The sequence below is a fragment of the Acipenser ruthenus genome, chromosome 6, assembly GCF_902713425.1.
Source record: "Acipenser ruthenus chromosome 6, fAciRut3.2 maternal haplotype, whole genome shotgun sequence".
Taxonomy (NCBI): domain Eukaryota; kingdom Metazoa; phylum Chordata; class Actinopteri; order Acipenseriformes; family Acipenseridae; genus Acipenser; species Acipenser ruthenus.
Genome location: NC_081194.1, coordinates 59,464,264 through 59,485,824, shown reverse-complemented (window position 1 = coordinate 59,485,824; position 21,561 = coordinate 59,464,264). Strand labels below are relative to the sequence as shown.

The 21,561-nt window shown below is 39.7% G+C and overlaps 1 protein-coding gene across 1 annotated transcript in view; it reads left to right on the top strand.

Moving 5' to 3' along the window:
* The window catches only part of LOC117411590 (sorting nexin-17-like), a 37,033-nt gene extending 16,299 nt beyond the window's left edge, over positions 1-20,734 (top strand). The window contains exons 6-15 of the mRNA XM_034019249.3: positions 5,303-5,393; positions 8,813-8,900; positions 10,023-10,092; positions 15,108-15,200; positions 17,401-17,604; positions 17,935-18,063; positions 18,404-18,481; positions 18,759-18,833; positions 19,217-19,258; positions 19,874-20,734. Coding sequence (XP_033875140.1) covers positions 5,303-5,393; positions 8,813-8,900; positions 10,023-10,092; positions 15,108-15,200; positions 17,401-17,604; positions 17,935-18,063; positions 18,404-18,481; positions 18,759-18,833; positions 19,217-19,258; positions 19,874-19,984 — 981 coding nt within the window. The 3' untranslated portion in view covers positions 19,985-20,734. The remainder of the gene's footprint in view (positions 1-5,302; positions 5,394-8,812; positions 8,901-10,022; positions 10,093-15,107; positions 15,201-17,400; positions 17,605-17,934; positions 18,064-18,403; positions 18,482-18,758; positions 18,834-19,216; positions 19,259-19,873) is intronic.
* The last annotated feature ends 827 nt before the right edge of the window (positions 20,735-21,561 follow it).

Here is a 21,561-nt window from a genome sequence, read left to right as displayed (position 1 = left end):
ATGAGGGCAGACTTGCTATTTGTTTTCCACATGATTTGAACTTGACACCTTCAATATGTGTTTTTTTTTATTTTTTATATATATATATATATATATATATATATATATATATATATATATATATATATATATATATATATATATATATATATAGTGCTGTGCAAAAGTTTTAGGCAGGTGTGAAAAAATGTTGTAAAGTAAGAATGCTTTCAAAAATAGACATGTTAGTTTATATTTATCAATTAACAAAATGCAAAGTGAGTGAACAGAAGAAAAATCTACATCAAATCAATATTTGGTGTGACCACCCTTTGCCTTCAAAACAGCATCAATTCTTCTAGGTACACTTGCACACAGTTTTTGAAGGAACTCGGCAGGTAGGTTGGCCCAAACATCTTGGAGAACTAACCACAGTTCTTCTGTGGATTTCGGCAGCCTCAGTTGCTTCTCTCTCTTCATGTAATCCCAGACAGACTCGATGATGTAGAGATCAGGGCTCTTTGGGGGGCCTTACCATCACTTCCAGGACTCCTTGTTCTTTACGCTGAAGATAGTTCTTAATGACTTTCGCTGTATGTTTGGGGTCGTTGTCATGCTGCAGAATAAATTTGGGGCCAATCAGATGCCTCCCTGATGGTATTGCATGATGGATAAGTATCTGCCTGTACTTCTCAGCATTGAGGAGACCATTAATTCTGACCAAATCCCCAACTCCATTTGCAGAAATGCAGCCCCAAACTTGCAAGGAACCTCCACCATGCTTCACTGTTGCCTGCAGACACTCATTCGTGTACCGCTCTCCAGCCCTTCGGCGAACAAACTGTCTTCTGCTACAGCCAACTATTTCAAATTTTGACTCATCAGTCCAGAGCACCTGCTGCCATTTTTCTGCACCCCAGTTCCTGTGTTTTCGTGCATAGTTGAGTCGCTTGGCCTTGTTTCCACGTCGGAGGTATGGCTTTTTGGCCGCAAGTCTTCCATGAAGGCCACTTCTGACCAGACTTCTCCGGACAGTAGATGGGTGTACCAGGGTCCCACTGTTTTCTGCCAATTCTGAGCTGATGGCACTGCTGGACATCTTCCGATTGCGAAGGGAAGTAAGCATGATGTGTCTTTCATCTGCTGCAGTAAGTTTCCTTGGCCGACCACTGCGTCTACGGTCCTCAACGTTGCCCGTTTCTTTGTGCTTCTTCAAAAGAGCTTGGACAGCACATCTGGAAACCCCTGTCTGCCTTGAAATTTCTGCCTGGGAGAGACCTTGCTGATGCAGTATAACTACCTTGTGTCTTGTTGCTGTGCTCAGTCTTGCCATGGTGTATGACTTTTGACAGTAAACTGTCTTCAGCAACCTCACCTTGTTAGTTGAGTTTGGCTGTTCCTCACCCAGTTTTATTCCTACACAGCTGTTTCTGTTTCAGTTAATGATTGTGTTTCAACCTACATATTGAATTGATGATCATTAGCACCTGTTTGGTATAATTGTTTAATCATACACCTGACCTATATGCCTACAAAATCCCTGACTTTGTGCAAGTGTACCTCGAAGAATTGATGCTGTTTTGAAGGCAAAGGGTGGTCACACCAAATATGGATTTGATTTAGATTTTTCTTCTGTTCACTCACTTTGCATTTAGTTAATTGATAAATATAATCTATTAACATGTCTATTTTTGAAAGCATTCTTACTTTACAGCATTTTTTCACACCTGCCTAAAACTTTTGCACAGTACTGTGTATGTGTGTGTGTGTGTGTATGTGTATGTGTATATATATATATATATGTATATATATATATAATATATATATATATATATATATATATATATATATATATATATATTATGTATCTCTATCTGTCAAGGCTCGAAGTTAACGTATATTTGGTAGTATTTTGCTACCCAAAACTCTTAATTTGCTCCTAGTTTTTTTTATACAGTAGCATTTTTCTGATACCTTACACTGCAGTTTATATGACCAACCCTGAGTGAACACGTACATCATTACCGGTATTAGTTTTTAAAACACATACGTTATCTTTCATAAAGTGGCAAACCATTGCTAATAGAGCTTCCCGATTTGTAGGTGACTGAGATTTGTACTGCCCCATGAAGATACGCGAGATTTAAAAATGCGGACTGTAAATCTCATGGCAATATGTTTATGTATTAATTGATTTATGTGTTTATTTTTCAGTGAGAGTAGTGAAGGGAAAGAATGTTGGCCTCTATGGGTTTCAACAGTTACAAAACCTGAAAACATCAAGATAAATCAGAATTCCACAAAGCAGCAGGAGTACAACGATGCTGAAGTTGGCTGCTTATTTGGCTAGCTTCTTATTCGCATTCCAGCTTCTTATTAGCATATAGCAAATGTAACACAAATTGAATAAGTAACTGGGGTATTTCGAGGGTTAAATTGCTCTGGGCCACTTATTTCAAAGTTGATTCTGACAGAGGGGGAACCTCTCTATGTCACACATATGTATTTTTCCCGGCCCAAAATGGATTTTGATACGAAAACAGCAGGCAAGCATGGCACAGATAGCAAGTTGGCATGTGATCCAGTTAATGCAAATTGAATAAGTAACTGGCTTAAGACCCTGCCCTTCTATCCTTCTGTAACACCCGCTCAGTTAGAGGGGCTAAAAGACACCAGGTTATATTTTTAATATGTAGTCCGGCTATACCTGTCACCCCCCTGGACCTCTCTGATCACTATTTCATCTCTTTTTCTCTGCCTCTCCCCTCTCCCTGCTCCTCCTACCCCCACTGTCACCTCTCACTGTAACCTCTGCTCTCTCTCCCCCTTTGTCCTTGCCTCCACCGCTCTCTCTCACCTCCCTCCCTATCGACTCCTTCTCACAACTCTCTGTAGACTCTGCTACCTCCACCCTCACCTCCTCCCTCGACTCCCTCTGTCCCCTCACCTCCCGACCTGCTCGCCCCTCCCCTCCCCAAACCTGGCTCTCTGTGCTCCGCTCCGCAAGAACCACACTGCGATCTGCTGAAAAGAAATGGAAGAGAACCAAACTCCCTGCTGCCCTAGACCTCTACTGCACTCTCCTCTCCTCCTCCTTCTCCTCTACTCTCTCCTCTGCTAAATGTACTTATTTCCAATCTATAATCCAAGCCTCCACTAACAACCCACGTAAACTATTCTCTACCTACTTCTTCCTGCACTAGAAGACTGTCTCTACCTCCTCTATGCTCCCCTGCCTCCAGAGCTCGCTCCTTCTCCACCCTCGCCCTGCAGTGGTGGAATGACCTTCCTACAGATGTCAGGACTGGTCAGTGGTTAGCTGACATCCGCTCTCGAGTTCCTGGGTGAAAAGAAAGGGTGGGGGGGGGATTTTATAATTGAGCACACTATTTTTAAAATAAAGTAACTTGGATAACTTTCGCAGACCAGTTTTTTACTGAAATGTTTAGTTTGTTTACATTTTGCTGCCTGCACATTTTATTAATGTATGTGTTGTTGACTTTAGCTGGGCAACGAAACTGGCAAAAAACAGATTGGTTTTAATGGTTAAAACTAAGTTGTTATATATGTATAAAAGTTTGACTTGTTTATAATAGTGTATGTCTTGGACAAGGGGTGGTTGTTTGTGCATAAAACATTTATGAATAGGGTTAAATGAATCTGATACTGCCATTGCAGTTTTTAAAAGCATTGCTACTTAAAGTATAATGATAATTAAACGCAGTTCAACAAAGCAAATGGAAACAAGCATTGTCGACTGTCTGACTGCTACAGGACCTAAAATGTGTACAAACTCCAGTTGTAATTATTTCAAAGCAATAGGAAGCTACAGCATTATAAACAGAAGTTCTGCAAGACGTATGTAATTGTAAAAACTGCAGTCTTTCATGCTTTAATTGTATGATTCCATCTATCAATGCAACTGCCATTTAGTTTGATCATCAAGCGATTGCAATATACAGTACATGTCATAATGCTCTTCCCTGTGCTGATGAGTATACTACAAAGTCAGATGAATGTAGTACCATGTGTACCAGTTAACTTTTTCATTATCGGGGGGGGGGGGGGGCCCACATACCAATCCTTCCCTGGAGCCCATGACGGCTCTCGGCGGCCCTGGCGACAGGCGTGAGCGATGTGATGGGCAACTCTCCTCCTGACTATCATCGGCTACAAAAAATCGCAAATATGATAGTCCTGTTATACAGCTAATAAAAATGCAGAATACATAATAGCTTTTCAGAATACTTATTTCAGTAAAGGTAAACTAATCCTACACACCAGCTATATCCAATTCCCTAGAAATGGACTGCCAGATGTTCTTCCTCATTGCAGTGTCCTTTTATATATTTTTTTTGTCCTTTTATTGTACAGCTCGGGTTATTTTGATACTGCAAGAATCTTTTCTTCTGCCGTTGTTTACTGAAGGCGTGCCAGGGAAGCTGTTCCTCATTGGTCAGTTCCCTAGCTGCCGTGCGACAAAATCGCAAAAATAGACGCATCCTATTTTTTTTACATTGCTTCAGTGTCGCTCGTGGCATTGCAGGCAGTGTGAATGGCTCGTCTCAAATACATGTTTTATTTTTTTTTGTCATGGTGCAGTGTGCCGTACAACACATTCGCTTGTCACATCGCGTCCGGTGTGTAGAGGCCTTAAAGCGAAGGCGTGCAGGCTTTGCTTTGGAATTAATGCTAAATGTGGCCTGTTTCCTTCTGTTTGATAAGACTGCCAATTTTTGAAGTTCAGAAGTCAAATAGATGTCTGTATTTATATTTAGTCTACTTGTAAAGACCTTCTGTTCTGAGGCAGTAGACACAGATAACATTTGTGCTATATATATATATATATATATATATATATATATATATATATATATATATATATAGTACAAAAACGAAACAATGTGGAACATTTAGTCTCTACTGAAACCCACAACATTTATATTGTGTGTGTGCTTTTTTTTTTTTTTTTTAATTTGTCATTACAATCACTGGAGATACCAGTATGTTATTCACAACTCATGCTAAGAAGAAATGCACTTTCACACACTCAGTTAAAATATAACCATGAAATGTTTCACCAACAGACTTGAAAGGTAATTTTTGTTTTCCTGTTTTTTGCAGTTTGGGCTTGAAAGCTAAGTCACATTTTTTTTCAAGGCACATGGTGGCTCCTGTAATCTGGTCCTTTGCGCACTGGATATGAATGTTACTTGCCTTGTCTGTTCATGTTGCCATTATTTTCCAGGCACTCGTAATTTGGACAGCCTAGCTCTGGCTTTCTATGACTGCATGTTTATACATTTTATTTTATTTTATGTAGGCTGTAACTTCAAAGTTAGGTCTTCCTGATGACCTGGTTGGATACTTTAGCCTTTTCCTGATCCGAGAGGGAAAGGATGAGGGCTGTACTTGTGAGTATTTCTAAGGGTTTTTATATATACACACACACACACACACACACACACACGTTCTGAGGTAGTAAATTAAACATTTGCTTTCATCAGTAAACCAGCTTTAAAAAGGCCCCATCAGATGTGTATAGTTTTAATATACAATTTATTTCCAGATTGGTTTTCCTTAAGCACTGCAGTAGTATAGAGGGTCAGCTACAGCGCTGTTATCTCCAGTTTCGGTTCCCAGTGCTGTTTTAAGTATTTTATGTACGTCCGTGTTTTCTAAATTAATCCTCCTTGTATGTGATTGTGAAAGTTCTGGCTCCAAGAATTCCAATAACGTAGTTTTCTGTCTTTTGCGTCCCTTTTCAAGTTGTTATAGTATTCACTGCAAGGGTTAAGTGCAAGGGTCTGGATTTTGAAATTTGGCAGTTCCTAAAGATTTAGGTTTGTGGCAGTTATTTGGGAGGCCAAAAAGCAGGCCAAGAAGGGTTCCAGCAGCTTGACAGACGCTTACAAAAAAAAAAATCTTTTTTTGTTCATTGACACATTTTTCCTGGTCTGTGTTGAAAACAATTTTTGTAGTAAACAAACCCTGAAAGAGCTTGCATGCACATGAGAAACTTTTATTTTATATAGTGCATATGGGGAATTTTCAAATAACTATGTAGATTGGGTAAAAAAAACTAAATCTAAAAAAAGTTATTTATTTTTTTATTTTTAGAAACATTCCCCTGTTCAGCAGACTTTTGAAGTTTTGCATCCAAATATTGGCACACCAGATTTTGTTAATTTTATATAGATTTTGTTTTCTTAATTTAAGAATAAAATCCCTAGAATCTCATAACCGAAACTTAATATAAAAAACTATTGAATATGATGCTGCTGCAAAAAAACTGTTTTTTTCTAAAATGCTTTTCTTTAGTCTCTAATGTACAAAATAGTTTAATATAAACGCTATTACTTTTATCACAGGCTTTATATCGTAACTGACACCCATTATACATTTTATTACATAATAGTTTTTGTTTTTTATGAAAACCACCAATTATGTACCATAAACAATACTTAGGTAAATATTAAGCACTGTGGATGTAGAAAATATTAATATATCAGATGAAAGAAAAACAAGATGAGTCATTATTTCTGAAACTTTTTTTTCTTCTTTTTTTTAATTCTTGAAATAACAAAATGTTGTATGTAGGATAATGCTGTTTTATTTAATGTTATAACGAATTCTGGTTTTGCTGACCTAAGTTAAATTGTCAGTTGCTTAGTAGCTCAGAATTAGCTTAAAGTCTTGTGCAGAAGAAGAGTTCATTTGTTTAAAAAGGGATGGAATAAAGTTTGTTCCCATGGTGGCTTGGGGTAAAGAGACATCCACAAAGAATGAGCTAATTAGACTGTCCAGTTATGTTTTTTAGTCTGTAAGCTGATTGACAGCAAGGATCACTTAAGAGAGAGAAATCCTACAGAAAATTAAGTAATAGAATATAACTGTATACATCCTACATTTATAAATGTAATGCCATCAAAAAAGTAAAACTGAACAAAGATGATGTGGTTATTTCTGTTTTTAATAACCCACAGGAAACATGGGGGTTTAACCTATTTAAAATGTTCTTTGCCAATTATTTAACACCAGAATTGCCATGCGCATCAATTTTGACATTTTAGGATTTAAAATTTAAATGACTCTAGGTTGGTAAATGCCATGTAGTTGTCCATTCTTGACTTCTCGTAAATCTCCATCATAGAACACAACACACCATTGGCCTACAAGATCATGAGCCATCTCTTTAATGGGTGTGATTATGTCTGCTTCCTCTTCATTTTCCACATGACACTCAGCTGGTTGTTGAGTCATTTGAACAGGTGAATAACAGGAGCAAAACTCAGGCATCTTACAACAGCACGACAAAACTCTGTGGTTTATAACTAGGCTTGCTACTTTTCGATTTTAATCGGTAAAGCTTGTTAAACGTCAAATTCCCAAAAAATATTTTGACTGAAATAAATTTTATATAGGATAAATATCGGTAAAACCACTAGCTATTTTTTTTTTTTTCTTACCAAAAATAATAATCTGGAAATCATCTCTAGTCTGTGTAGTTTTTATACTTGCTGTCCGTCCCGTTTTCCATTCCTCACTGAATGGCTAGGGGTTGCTGTCAGTCAACTCTGCAGCCCCTTAAAAGGCTAGTGTAGTTTCACTGTCAGTCATTTCATCCTGTTCTGATAGATCTCGTTGACTGAAGCAGCGCTAGAATGCTGTCATTCGTTAAAATGACTGTCGGTCATCAAGACCGACCTGCACTTTCATTTGCCAGCTACAGCGCCTGTCATTCAAAGCACCTACTTTTGAAATTAGCGGTTTAAGGTGTAGGTAAGCTTTTGCTGTTATAGGTATATACGGTGACAGTTACTAATTTGATTTGAAAATGGGGTGCATTTGGTCAGGGTATTTTGCACAAGAACCTTACCAATTGTCAAGCATGATGGTGGTAGCGTCATGGTTTGGGGATGCTTTGCTGCATCAGGACCTGGACACCTTGCCATCATTGAAGAAACCATGAATTCTGCTCTGTATCAGAGAATTCTACAGGAGAATGTCAGGACATCCGTCCGTGAGCTGACGCTGAAGCGCAGCTGGGTCATGCAGCAAGACAATGATCCGAAACACACAAGCAAGTCTACATCAGAATGGTTGAAGAACAAGAAGTTTTGGAATGGCCTAGTCAAAGTCCAGACCTAAACCCCATTGAGATGTTGTGACAGGACCTGAAACGAGCAGTTCATGCTCGAAAACCCACAAATGTCACCGAGTTGAAGCAATTCTGCATGAAGGAGTGGGCCAAAATTCCTCCACGGTGCTGGAAGCGTTTGGTTGCAGTTATTGCTGCTAAAGGTGGCGTAACCAGTTATTGAGTCTAAGGGGGCGATTTACTTTTTCACACGGGGGCATTGGGTGTTGCAGAACTTTCTTTAATAAATAAATGAAATATGTATCAAATTGTTGTGTTATTTGTTCACTCAGGGTCCCTTTTATCTAATATTAGGTTTTGGTTGAAGATCTGATAACATTCAGTGTCAAAATTGGCAAAAATGCAGAAAAACAGCACTGTATGTAGTAGTACTGGTGAACCTGGTGTGTGCTTCTTCTGACCAAAAAATACAAGGTTTGAGTACTTCTGCTCCACAAAGAGGATGTTGTCAGGTTAGTTGACTGATTTGGTACATGTCGGCTAATTTTAATGTTTTACACCATGAGGTTATAAACCAGGGACAGCTTTGCATCTTGAAAAACAATCTGTGATAAAGGTTTTGAACAGCTGGTTCCTGCTTCTAATGTCTCTTCTAGTTTGACTTTTGCATGAAAATGCATTATCCTTGACTTGTGTGTCTGTGATACTTGTTTTGTTTTTCAAAATCCCTAGTTGTACGAAAGCTGCAAGAGTTTGAATTGCCATTTGTGTCTGTCACCAGCCTTAGGAACCCAGAGTACCGGATTGTCCTTCGAAAAAGGTAAAAACCCATTGCTAACCTGTCCTCAATAACAGCCACTTCATAATCAAAATATCAAATGTGTTACCTTTCCTGCTTAGTAATGTGGAGCCTTGTGATTAGAAAAGGACAGTTAGGTCCCTAAGAGTCATATATGTGCAATGGGGGGGAGGATCACTCATAGACTTATTGTTATTAATAATAAACTGAAATATATAAAAACGAGTCCTCTGTACTACTTGGGCTACATCAGTCTTTTATACTGTGCTTCATTATTTGTAGTGCAAACTAAAATATGGAGCCTCTTCTAGATAATTATTTAAGAAATGTATCTTGTACATTATTGAAAGTTACAGCATGAATTGTTTTAAAAGCCATTGAAAGGGCATTTCCAAATACAGCAATAGCTATTGTGCTGCAACTTTTGAAGATGTAATGATTAATTTATGCTAGAACACTCGATTCACTCTCACAAACACCAAAAAAGTACTGTATATTGTTTGCGGTAGCTATAAGATCATCTACATTAAATACTTTACCTGCACTAATTTAAAATAGAGAAGTGTTAAGTTATCTTATCTCAACATTTAGACAGAAAGGTTCTTTGCTTATTATGGTTTAATAAATATGGATATTTGTGACAGGGAAGCATGGCCTTTATTTGTGTTTGTTTTTTTCAGCAGGATAGCTGAGCTGCTTCGACCTGGTTTTAAAACTGGTTGTGGCTGAAGCTCATATAAGAGTTTTCCATTATAGGTCAAGCAAGTGTGTCAAAGGCTGACCTTAAAGAGTAAGTAGTGAGGTTCTGAAAATTTATAGCGTTATACGTCCCCATGTGTTGCTACAACCTTTTAAATAACGTACCTGACGGACATTTTGAAAAGAGCTTTGAAAACACTTTAAAGTTTTATAAGTGTAAAATGTTTTCAGGATGTTAACAATGAAATGAGAAATTACAGGTCAGTTTTATAATGCTATGTTTCAGAACCCTGCTATTTACTCTTTAACCTAAATTATTTTCTTGTATGCAGCCTAAAGAGGAAAAGGTTAAAAGATCTGCCAAGGCAATATCCAGGCTTTGTTTCTGAATCCACACTATCACTACAGTAACTACACCTCTGCCTGTTTTATATTGTTTTGCAGTTACTGGGATTCAGCATATGATAACGATGTAATGGATAACAGGGTTGGACTAAACTTATTATATGCTCAGGTAAGTTCAGACATACTACACTACCTAAAATGCACATATCCATGATTTATGTAATTGACAAGTTGTGTCGCTGCCAAGTGCATACTCATTCCTTTGAAAAGCAAGTGATAAATTACAGCATAGCTATAGAACACCTTGCAATTTATACAGGCTACACATGACGGATGACAATTCTTTTGACTTTGAAGATCTGTGATATGCTGCTTCCTTTGTCCTAATTCATGTCTTATTATGACCTGGAAAGACATCTGGAGTTGGCTAGCCTAGAAGAGCAGATTTAAGTACTGATAGCAATGAAGCAATGATACTAAAATCACAATCCATATAAAGTTTAACTTTTTGGAATGGATTGTGACAGGATGGACCGAGGTTTGAGACTCAGAGACAGTTGTTGAAAGTTCAAAAATAAAGTTTTTAATAAACAAAAATACAAAATAAATCAGCACGAGGGCCAAACAAAAAGATTTAAACATAAAATAAACACACAAAACAAAAACTTACAAAAATAAAGGTTTCCAGGCTGGGCGTTGCCTTCACTGGATCAAAACACAGCACAAACAGAAAACACTCTTCTTCTCCTTCCAGAACTCTCTACCAACTCTCTCTCCTAGCCAGGGCCTCTCCCCTGGCTTTTATCCCCTGTGGCTGGAGCCCAATGAATCAATAATTGCTAATTAGTCAATTAGGGCTCCAGCCACATTCTCACATGTTTTCCTGGCAGGGAGGAATTTTAACCCCCTCCCTGCCAGTCCCAACATTGATCATAAAGACGGGGCAGTACCCCGTCACATATCCCCCCCCTTGTGCCAAGCACAACATGGCCTAAATGGCCACCTCCCCCCTCAGTCTCAGTCCCGGAAGAGGGGGAAGCACAGTGTCCATGGGGGTGGCCATGGTGGGACGTCCGGCACCACCCAATTCTTCGTGGCCGGCAGCTCCCTCTTCCGGGGCTCCGGCCACACACTATCTTGCCGCGAAAGTGCCGCTGGGGGAGCTGGTCTCCTGACCTCCCTCCCCCTCTTCATGGCCAGCAACTCCCCTCCGTGGGGCTCCGGCCATAGTGTAGCGACCCCAGGCGAAGCAGGATCCCCGAAGACCCCAAGCGACGGCAGCAGCAGCGGACCCTCGGGAGGCGACGGCAGCAGCAGCAGACCCTCGGGAGGCGACGGCAGCAGCAGCGGACCCTCGGGAGGCGGAGACGGGAACGGCGGCCCGGCTCCCTCTGGTGGCGGAGGCGGGAACGGCGGCCCGGCTCCCTCTGGTGGCGGAGGCGGGAACGGCGGCCCGGCTCCCTCTGGTGGCGGAGGCGGGAACGGCGGCCCGGCTCCCTCTGCTGGCGGAGGCGGAAACAACAGCAACTCGTCTCCCTCTGCTGGCGGAGGCGGGAACAGCAACTCGTCTCCCTCTGCTGGCGGAGGCGGGAACAGCAACTCGTCTCCCTCTGCTGGCGGAGGCGGGAACAGCAGCTCTTCTCCCTCTGCTGGCGGTGGAGGGAGAAACAGCTCCGGTTGTTCCCCATCTGCTGGCGGTGGAGGGATAGACAGCTCCGACTGTTGCCCCTCTGCTGGCGGTGGAGGGATAGACAGCTCCGACTGTTCCCCCTCTGCTGGCGGTGGAGGTGGGAACAGCCTATATTCTTCCCCTGCGGGTCCCTTCAGCCCTGGGCCTGTGGGCTTCCCCTTCTCGGGCCGTGGACGCACCGACTCCTCCCGCTCGGGCCGTGGACGCACCGACTCCTCCCGCTCGGGCCGTGGACGCACCGACTCCTCCCGCTCGGGCCGTGGACGCACCGACTCCTCCCGCTCGGGCCGTGGACGCACCGACTCCTCCCGCTCGGGCTCCTCCCTCTCGGGCTGTGGACGTTCGGGCTCCTCCCTCTCGGGCTGTGGACGTTCGGGCTCCTCCCTCTCGGGCTGTGGACGTTCGGGCTCCTCCCTCTCGGGCTGTGGACGTTCGGGCTCCTCCCTCTCGGGCTGTGGACGTTCGGGCTCCTCCCCTTCGGGCTGTGGACGTTCGGGCTCCTCCCCTTCTGGCTCTGGGGACAGCGGCTCCTCCCCTTCTGGCTCTGGGGACAGCGGCTCCTCCCCTTCTGGCTCTGGGGACAGCGGCTCCTCCCCTTCTGGCTCTGGGGACAGCGGCTCCTCCCCTTCTGGCTCTGGGGACAGCGGCTCCTCCCCTTCTGGCTCTGGGGACAGCGGCTCCTCCCCTTCTGGCTCTGGGGACAGCGGCTCACCCCTCTCTGGCTCTCGGGACGATGGCTCACCCCTCTCTGGCTCTCGGGACGATGGCTCACCCCTCTCTGGCTCTCGGGACGATGGCTCACCCCTCTCTGGCTCTCGGGACGATGGCTCACCCCTCTCTGGCTCTCGGGACGACGGCTCCACCTTCTTTATTGGAATGATTGGGGCGTCTCCCATATCTACCGCCAGGTAATTAATGACCATCAGGGCCAGCTCTGCGAAGGACGCCGGGTGATGCTGTTCCTCCCACTTTTCCCACCTCCCCCCATCTCGACGCCACAGCGTGTTGATAACTATGGGGAGGTCGTGGGAGAGGTCTGCCTCAGGGTGCATCAACCAGTCCCATATTTCCTGGGATGGTGGTGAAGGCGGTGATGTAGGAAGTGGTGGGGTGGCTGCCGAGGACGGGGTTTGCAGCTGCTCCTGGTCCCGATTATGGGGGCATCCTGCCCAGTTGTGGCCATCCACCTCACAGTACCCACACCAGTCAGCTGGTAGCCCATCTGGACAGGACCTCCACTGATGATCCTCCTTCCCGCACCAGGAGCACCAGGGGAAAAGACTGGCTGGGTCCTCCAGCTGGGGTGGCTGTTGTTGCAGCAGCCTACATTTCTTCGGCTGCTGCTTCTCCTGCCTTTGCCGCTGTCTGCTCTTCCCCATTTTCCAAAAAAAAAAACCTCCCAAAATTCAAGAAAAAAAAAAAAAAAAAAAATTACTGCTCTGAGGCTCCAGGTGGCGCTCTCCCGTTTCTGACACCAAATGTGACAGGATGGACCGAGGTTTGAGACTCAGAGACAGTTGAAAGTTCAAAAATAAAGTTTTTAATAAACAAAAATACAAAATAAATCAGCACGAGGGCCAAACAAAAAGATTTAAACATAAAATAAACACACAAAACAAAAACTTACAAAAATAAAGGTTTCCAGGCTGGGCGTTGCCTTCACTGGATCAAAACACAGCACAAACAGAAAACACTCTCCTTCCAGAACTCTCTACCAACTCTCTCTCCTAGCCAGGGCCTCTCCCCTGGCTTTTATCCCCTGTGGCTGGAGCCCAATGAATCAATAATTGCTAATTAGTCAATTAGGGCTCCAGCCACATTCTCACATGTTTTCCTGGCAGGGAGGAATTTTAACCCCCTCCCTGCCAGTCCCAACATTGATCATAAAGACGGGGCAGTACCCCGTCACATGGATTATAAGTCATCCAGTGGAAGTGCACAGGTGTAATAATTACAGTACATTTTATCTCCTATGTATTACCATCACTGTGTAGGTCTCACAGTTTCCTATATGAGATGCACACATGTTAAACGTATATTACATTTTTTCAGTAGTATTTTGTGTAGTATTTGCAAATAATAATATTAGTGATCGTCTTCACTTAAGGACTGGATCTGACATGGGTGACTTACTTCTGGGAGTTTGAGCCCTTGTAATAAACAATTCTGAAGTTTTTTTTTTTTTTTTAGGCAATGAGTCTCCTTGAGTGTTGTGTGTGTGTGGGTTTTTTTTTTTTAAACAAAGAAATCTATTTCTCCTGAAAAAAAAATGCCATATTTATTTTCTTTAAAAGAACTCAAACTCCCAGAGGCTAGATGCACTGGCTTGCCTTTAAGTACCAAATTACTGCTTTTCCTATGACCTGACGTGTTTTCAATGTCGACTCATTTATGTGACTGAAGTTGACCAGAATTGTGAAACATTGAAGTATCACCAAGGGGCGCTTGATACATTTTCTTCACTAATAGCTTCAAATAAATTGCCAGTAAAAAAAAAAAATAGAATTTAGCGCGTCGGTAATGGTGTGAGTTTTTCAAATAGGAAAATCTGAGACCTAAGAAATGATGGCATTATATAATAGGTAAGGTTTCCTGGAATTGTTTTATTAGCACTATGGTACTTTAATTGGACATTTTAAACTCGGTTTTTAACATTAAATTCACAAATGATAATTCCCATAAACAGTAAGGTCATTAAATTACTGGTATAATATGAAGGTTTTCTCTGTTTGTATAATTGTTTTAGAAGTCTTTCTCAAAAGATACAAGGTGAGAGTGAGATGATCAAAGAACAGTCACACATAAATTAAAATCTCTCAGCTAGGATTATGTGACTCCTCCTAGGTCTTATTTACAGTACAGTGCACTATAGTGGAATTGTGCAGGCTTGAGTTCTGAAGACTTGTAGATAAAAAATGTAGTGCTGATGCCTTTTGTTTTTGCAGTGCTCACAAAACCTTGCAAAGTAAACCTTACCTCCTTCAAAACATTTGGTCTGTTATCTATTCCCATACCAGTATTGGCAGAGTCCGTCCCCTCTGCAGTAACCTCCTATCTGTGTGTGGTGTGTTTTTTTTTTTTTTTTTTTTTTAAGAATGTGATCTGCTTCATATATATATATATATATATATATATATATATATATATATATATATATATATATATATATATATATATATATATATATATGAATTAGCAATTTAAAAAGTGGGTTCTATTATTATTATTATTATTATTATTATTTATTTCTTAGCAGACGCCCTTATCCAGTGCGACTTACAATTGTTACAAGATATCACATTATTTTTACATACAATGACATTATTTTTTACACACAATTACCCATTTATACAGGTTTTTTTTTCTATGGGTTATGCTTCTGTTGTGCAGTATTGTTGAAAATGTTGCACAATCTTATTTTACTATTTATATGTAGATTTGTGGTGCTCCTTCGCTCAAACACGCTCACTTTTTTTTCTTTAATCAACCTGCAGACGGTTTCCGATACTGAACGAGGCTGGATCCTGGTGAATAAAGAGCAGCATAGACAGCTCAAATCTCTGCAGGAGAAAGGGTCTAAAAAAGAGGTGAGCAGAGATGATAATTCAATTTCAGGATCTTTCATGTATTTTTATTTAGGTATTGTGAAACCTGCAATGTTTATTAACCTGTATAGTAGTGCTGGGACAAATTATCCGAATATTCAAACGAACATCAGATGTTCATATTCACTAGAAATGACAAAAATATGTGAGATTTGTGATGTTTAGGGCTGGACCAAATCAAAGTTAGCACTTAGTGAACGAGGACGCGAAAGCGTTCACGATAATAAAACACAAGAAAAATTCCAAGCGAAATCTGGCGGAACCAAAACAAGCCCCTTTTGCCCTTCAAAAAGCAGCTATCGCTTGTTGACTAAAAGTGGGTTGAGAAGGGGGAGTGCTTTGCTATCGCCCGACCAAATCTACTCAATTCCAGCTATAAATCGCATTGCAAGACTTCTGCAGGACCGGATTTTATCGTCAACTTCAAACTTGTTGAAAGCTGTCGCGTATTAAGCAAATAGTAAAAAATAAATAACACTAAACATCCTTATATTTGCAAAAAAAACAGTACATGCCTCAAGACGCTCCACTGACCTCTATCAAACACTTGCACACAACACTGAATAATTTAATTATTCATAATTTACAGTATCAAATATTATCATATGTATATTGCCTATTGTCCTAATATATGTTTGTTGCACGCTTAAATGAAACACGCAGAAGACAGTTTTCTTCTTTACTACTTTTATTTCTTATCTTTTGTAGTAAGCTACGACCTACGGCACATTTTTATTTAAGTCCAAGGACATACTCGCATGTCATCTGTGACGTCACCTACTTCTGTTCAAATTATTCATTTCTTAAAGGCACAGTGCTCCATTACATTGAACTTCGATCAAACTCAAGGCTAGCAAATGTAAACAAGCTAGAATACTAATAAAGAATGTATGAATGTTTTAACCACTTTAGAAGAGTAACCAAAATGTTAAAAACAAAAAGTTAATATCTTTAAAAGTGGTTCAACATGTAGGCCTACATAGAAACATTATGAAGCCCAAATTCTCTGCATGTAAGAACAAACCCACCGTTCCAGTATAATGGAGCACACATTTTATTTTGGCTATACCTTGTCAGCATGCCAAGAAAGAGGTCCCCTCAAAACGTGAAAAATCAGTGTAGATAACAAAATTATGTAATACCTGTAATGGTAGCCTAACTGTCATCTCAGAAGCATCAAGATGAAGTTTTTAAATTTGCTTTGGGTTTTGGACAATAATAATAATAATAATAATAAAAATAATAATAATAATAATAATAAAATACAACTACCTGACTCTGTCCACTTTTTTTATTATTATATATATATATATATATATATAAACACAGGATTAACACAGCAGCTCATGCCTCCTATTTAAAAGTTTTAGACAGCGAAAAGTAAAGAAACCAGATTATGCGTTCGCACGCATAGTGATCTCTATGGAAGGCTATCTGGGTCAAAAAAGCGTTGTGCTGCTTTAAAGCAAGCCAGATTCCCATGGGACAGAAAGTCAAGCACGTCATTCTGAAATGCCTCACTTAAACAGTGCCCAACTTGATGGAAATGTTATAGTGATTTTTATATAGATTGTATATATTATATATTTTTTGTTGCAACTTTGTTATGTGGAATGTAATATACGAGAAGCAAAACAGTGTTTTTTTTTTTTCTCCTTTTGTTTTACAACTCCATTTCCACGTTTTGTTTTATTTGAAGTGTTTAAAGTTAAATTTTCAGTTTTGTTTGCTTGTTCAGCTACTAAAAGGCAGAATAAACCTCATGTTATTACTTTTTGAAAATGTCTATGGTCACTGTTTACTGTGAAGAATTGGCAAGGAATGAAAAAAAAACCAAAAAGTAATAAATAAAATGCAGCGTTAACTTTTTTTTGTACTATTTATTTCGGAATAAACAAAACGTTAAACTTGAACTGTTATTTGGCATCCTTTGTTTTGTAGTTAATTCACCGGGGTAAAGTAAGTCCTACACAACTTATTCTTTACTCCAGGGATATTTTTTTACTTTAACATGTTGCATATTGTAATTTCCTGCTACAAAATAAAGGGGATGAATGTCACAGACGTATGTGGGGAATATGGTAGCATCTGCCAGACATGTCGAACAGTGACCTTTCACAGACCCCTTGTTCCACAAATCTATTTATAAAAGAAACCTGTTTACTTTTCTTTGTTTGTGTAGTTTATCCGCTTGGCTCAGACCCTGAAGTACTTCGGCTACATCAAGTTTGACCCCTGCATCACAGACTTCCCAGAAAAGGGCTGCCATGTGATTGTCAGTGCTGGTAACAATGAGTTGAACTTTCATGTCAAACTTCCAAATGACCAGATTAAGGAAGGAAGCTTTAAAGTGACGCGCATGCGATGCTGGCGGGTTACTTCCTCAGTAAGTAGATACAAATGAATTATAATATAGAATAGTGAATTATAATGTAGAATTATTTATATTCCGACAAAAACATACCATGTATGTGTATTCTGTACTGAGACTGTCATACATTACTTTTAATTTCATGTTTATATATAATCTATTATATACATAATTTAGTTTTCAGTGGCTTTGGCCAAAGGTCATTTTACTGTTTTTAGTATTTAACCATTCAGCAGAGTAGTTTGTGTGATTTGTAGTGAGTTTTTGCCAACTGACAGATTCTGAATCTCATGACTTTGCTGTATAAACGTTGTATTAAAATACTGTTTTGTTTCATATCTTCAGCAGGTCCCTGTGACGAACGGTACGGCAAATAGTGGCACCTCTGGGAAGTCTGACATTAAACTGGAGCTGGCGTTTGAGTATCTCATGAGTAAAGACCGCTTGCAGTGGGTCACCATTACCAGTCCGCAGGTAAGCCACTGTTGTTAAACTTCATTAACACCCATGTGATCACCACAGGGTCTAACTAGCACATATTACTAGTGGATCAGAACTGTATAGTCTCATGAAATTACTGCGAAATTGGATAGCCCCACTGTGCATATAAAAATGGATTGTTGTACGGCCATGCTGAGTGATTATGTTTTTCTTTTGATGAATAGAACCCACTCCAGGGGGCTTACATATGTGACTGTACTTCTCTGTGGTTGAAGGCACTCTTCCTATGGCCTTGTGCCTCACAACGCACGATATGTCTTACCGCACACCCAGGTGTGGGTTATTGCTTAATTAATGCTCATTGTACTTCTAGGCAATTATGGTGAGCATCTGTCTACAGTCTATGGTGGATGAACTGATGGTAAAGAAGTCTGGTGGCAGCATCAAGAAGGTTAGTATCTGAAACCTGAGTAATGTGGGGGTTTGTTTTATTTATTTATGTATGTATGTATGTATGTATATTTTTATTACTATATTGTGTTGGTATTTAGATCTTTGGTTAAATGTTGTATGAAAACCGCAAATCCAGTTTAAATGTGTACAATTTAAAAATTGGAAACCTGTAATTTTTTATTTTGAGATTTCTATTCTGTTCCTTTTTTTTTACTGTTCTGGTTTTTTTTATATATATATATATATATATATATATATATATATATATACACAAGATGCTGAAGAAACGTCATAATGGTTCCCTTCGTCGGTCTGACAGTCAACAAGCTGTGAAATCTCCTCCTTTATTGGTAAGCAGAGTTCCTGTATTTGTAATATTGTTTTGGGTTAAAGATTTAGGTAACACCCGTTGAGTTTCATAACCCTGGTCCTCAAGTCCCCACGTCCACAGGTGTGGAACCTATATTCGGGTTTGACTATAAATATACAGTGCAATACAGCACATACAGACTTTTGAGACTTTATTGCTCTTCTTCCCTAGACTGCACGAAAACAAAGAACAACCTGTCTTCAGAGAAAACATTAATTTTGTCTAATAAATAAAAAGTATTCTGCACTTGATTATAAATAAGATTACCTATCGGCTGTTCTGTGTTGTTGAAAATCAAGGGATGGTAAATGTAATGCTGCCTTGGTATGATATTGAATGATTTTGTCTTATTTTCCCACTTAGGATTCCCCTGACTCAAACAGAGAGTCTGTTGTTAAACTGTCGGTGAGTTGAATATATATATATATATATATATAATATTATTTATTTGTTTTGTGTGACGCAAAGTGAGTCATCTGAGAAGATCGAGCATTGATAGAGGGCTAGAAAACAAGGAGATAAAATGGCATGCAAAGAGAGATTAAAATTGTAAATTGGTATCCTGGGGACTGGAGGACAAGAAAGGGAAGCTGTTTATTGAATACAGTATTTTCTTAAAAGCTGGTTATATTATTTGGTGAAAGTAAATGAAGGACGATAGTGCGATCCCATAGGGAATAGTATCCTCTTTATACAACAGGCAGTGTGGTCATACAATTGGAGCAACATCATTATATACAGGAAAACCTTTGTTTGAAGACCAATTTTTATTGAGTGATACTGGAAAAAACACTTGATGTCCATGCTTCAACCTTCTGTTTTTGTTTGAGTTTTTTTTTTTTAAGATGGAAAGTATGGAATTCATGTGTTACTAAATTAAATGAAAGTAAGTTTACTCATGCTACCTGTACTATGTGCTGGTACATTTCACTACCTTGCACTATTCTATGCCTCTGATTGGTAATCATTTTTGTTACTTAATTGTTTTCCTTCGCCCCCTTTTATTTTCTGTTGCTGCAGAGTAAGCTCACCTCGGTAACCCTGCGAGGGATCAGCGCTTCCAACGACATCAGTGGCAACAATATCCATGGCAACGACGCCTTTGAGGGGATTGGAGATGACGACTTATAAACCGTAGCATTTCAGTCATGGCTGCAGAAAGCAAAATATGTAATACAGAACTCTGCAAGATTCTTGGCCACCTGAGGGAATTTGGATTTCCCGTTGTTGGTTTGATTTATAATTTCTAGTTGCCTTAGAGGGGTAAAAATCGGTACTGTGCATTTGTTTCAGGGGCGGTCGGGTGACAGGAACATCAAGTACCTTGGTCTACTTCAAACAATTTCTGTTTAATCAGTGCCAAAAGAACATTTGCAGACCGAATCCTTGCATATTTTACATTTCTTCTAGATGCATTGTATCTGGAAGGAAGTCAAGTGTTCAAACGATTGTCCTGGCCTGTGACGATGATAATTCAATTCAATTAACTTTGACTCTGACAGCCTTCAAACAGCATTGCCAATTTCCAACATCAGGACTATCACGATTTAAAAGTAAATAAAGCAGTTTTGAGTTTAAATTGAAATGTGAAATATATATAAATAAATATACAGTGCCACAACAGTATGCTTTTTGTACACAGTAATACTGTAAGTTTGTAAATCGCTTGTGTATTTTGTGGGGTATGGGGGAAACATCTACTGATAAAAGGCCCTTAAAAGGTGACTTTGCACTTCATTAGGACTGCTATATAATTTGATATTTTCTGTACTGTGTGTGTGTGTGTGTGTGTGTGTGTGTGTGTGTTCCATTTTTTGTCTTTTTTATTATTTTTGCATTAGCTCATATGCTAATAAAATAAATACAGTTTATGAGGTCCACCCTTGTAAGCTTACAGGTGACTTTGTGTGTGAATGTGGTTGACCGGTCCACTCTACTGCCTTTTTTATAGGTATAATTTAAGCCTTATTCTGCCTTTGTCAGTACACCTCTAATATTTGAAAAAGGTACAGTGAATGTCCACTGTATCATGTGATATCAATTTTGTAGCCAGCCTCCGTTCCCTCAGGGTGAATCTTGCAGTGTTTGGTAGAGTTCTGTAGAACAGCTTGCACCTGTTAAACCAATCATTTTGCACAGAATTATGTATTGAAATGGGGCGGCTATCGTTGAACCTTCTGATTTAAAAAAAAAAAAAAAAAAAAAAAAAACTGTCATAACTGCCAAATGTATAGTTTACTCAAGCATTTTGCACAAAAGGAGCATTAAAGATCACAATAAAGTCGATTTTATATATGTAAATGCATATAAAAAAGAAAGTATTCTGAACATTGTTACCAATACTCTGTCTTTTAATAGTTATTCTAATCCAAGAAAATAGATGAAATGTAATCTAAAATGTATAAGATAGAAAGTAATATCTATCAGTGTTTACCGAATCATAGAAAATGTAGTTTTAGAATGCAAAATGTTTACAAATTCCAATTCATATTTTAAATTGCTTGTCTTACTAGTATTTAGTTGTGCTTTGGTTATAGATATAAAAAGGGGATCCCCAAATGTGTGTTTTTTTTTTTTTTTTTTGGTTTTTTTTTGGTTTACATGTAACATGACAAATGTAGAGCATTTTTGGTGTTCTGATATGATTCCATGATCTAGTCTTTCTAGGTGGAGATCAAGACAGGAGCAGCCCCCAAGTTTGTCCAGCT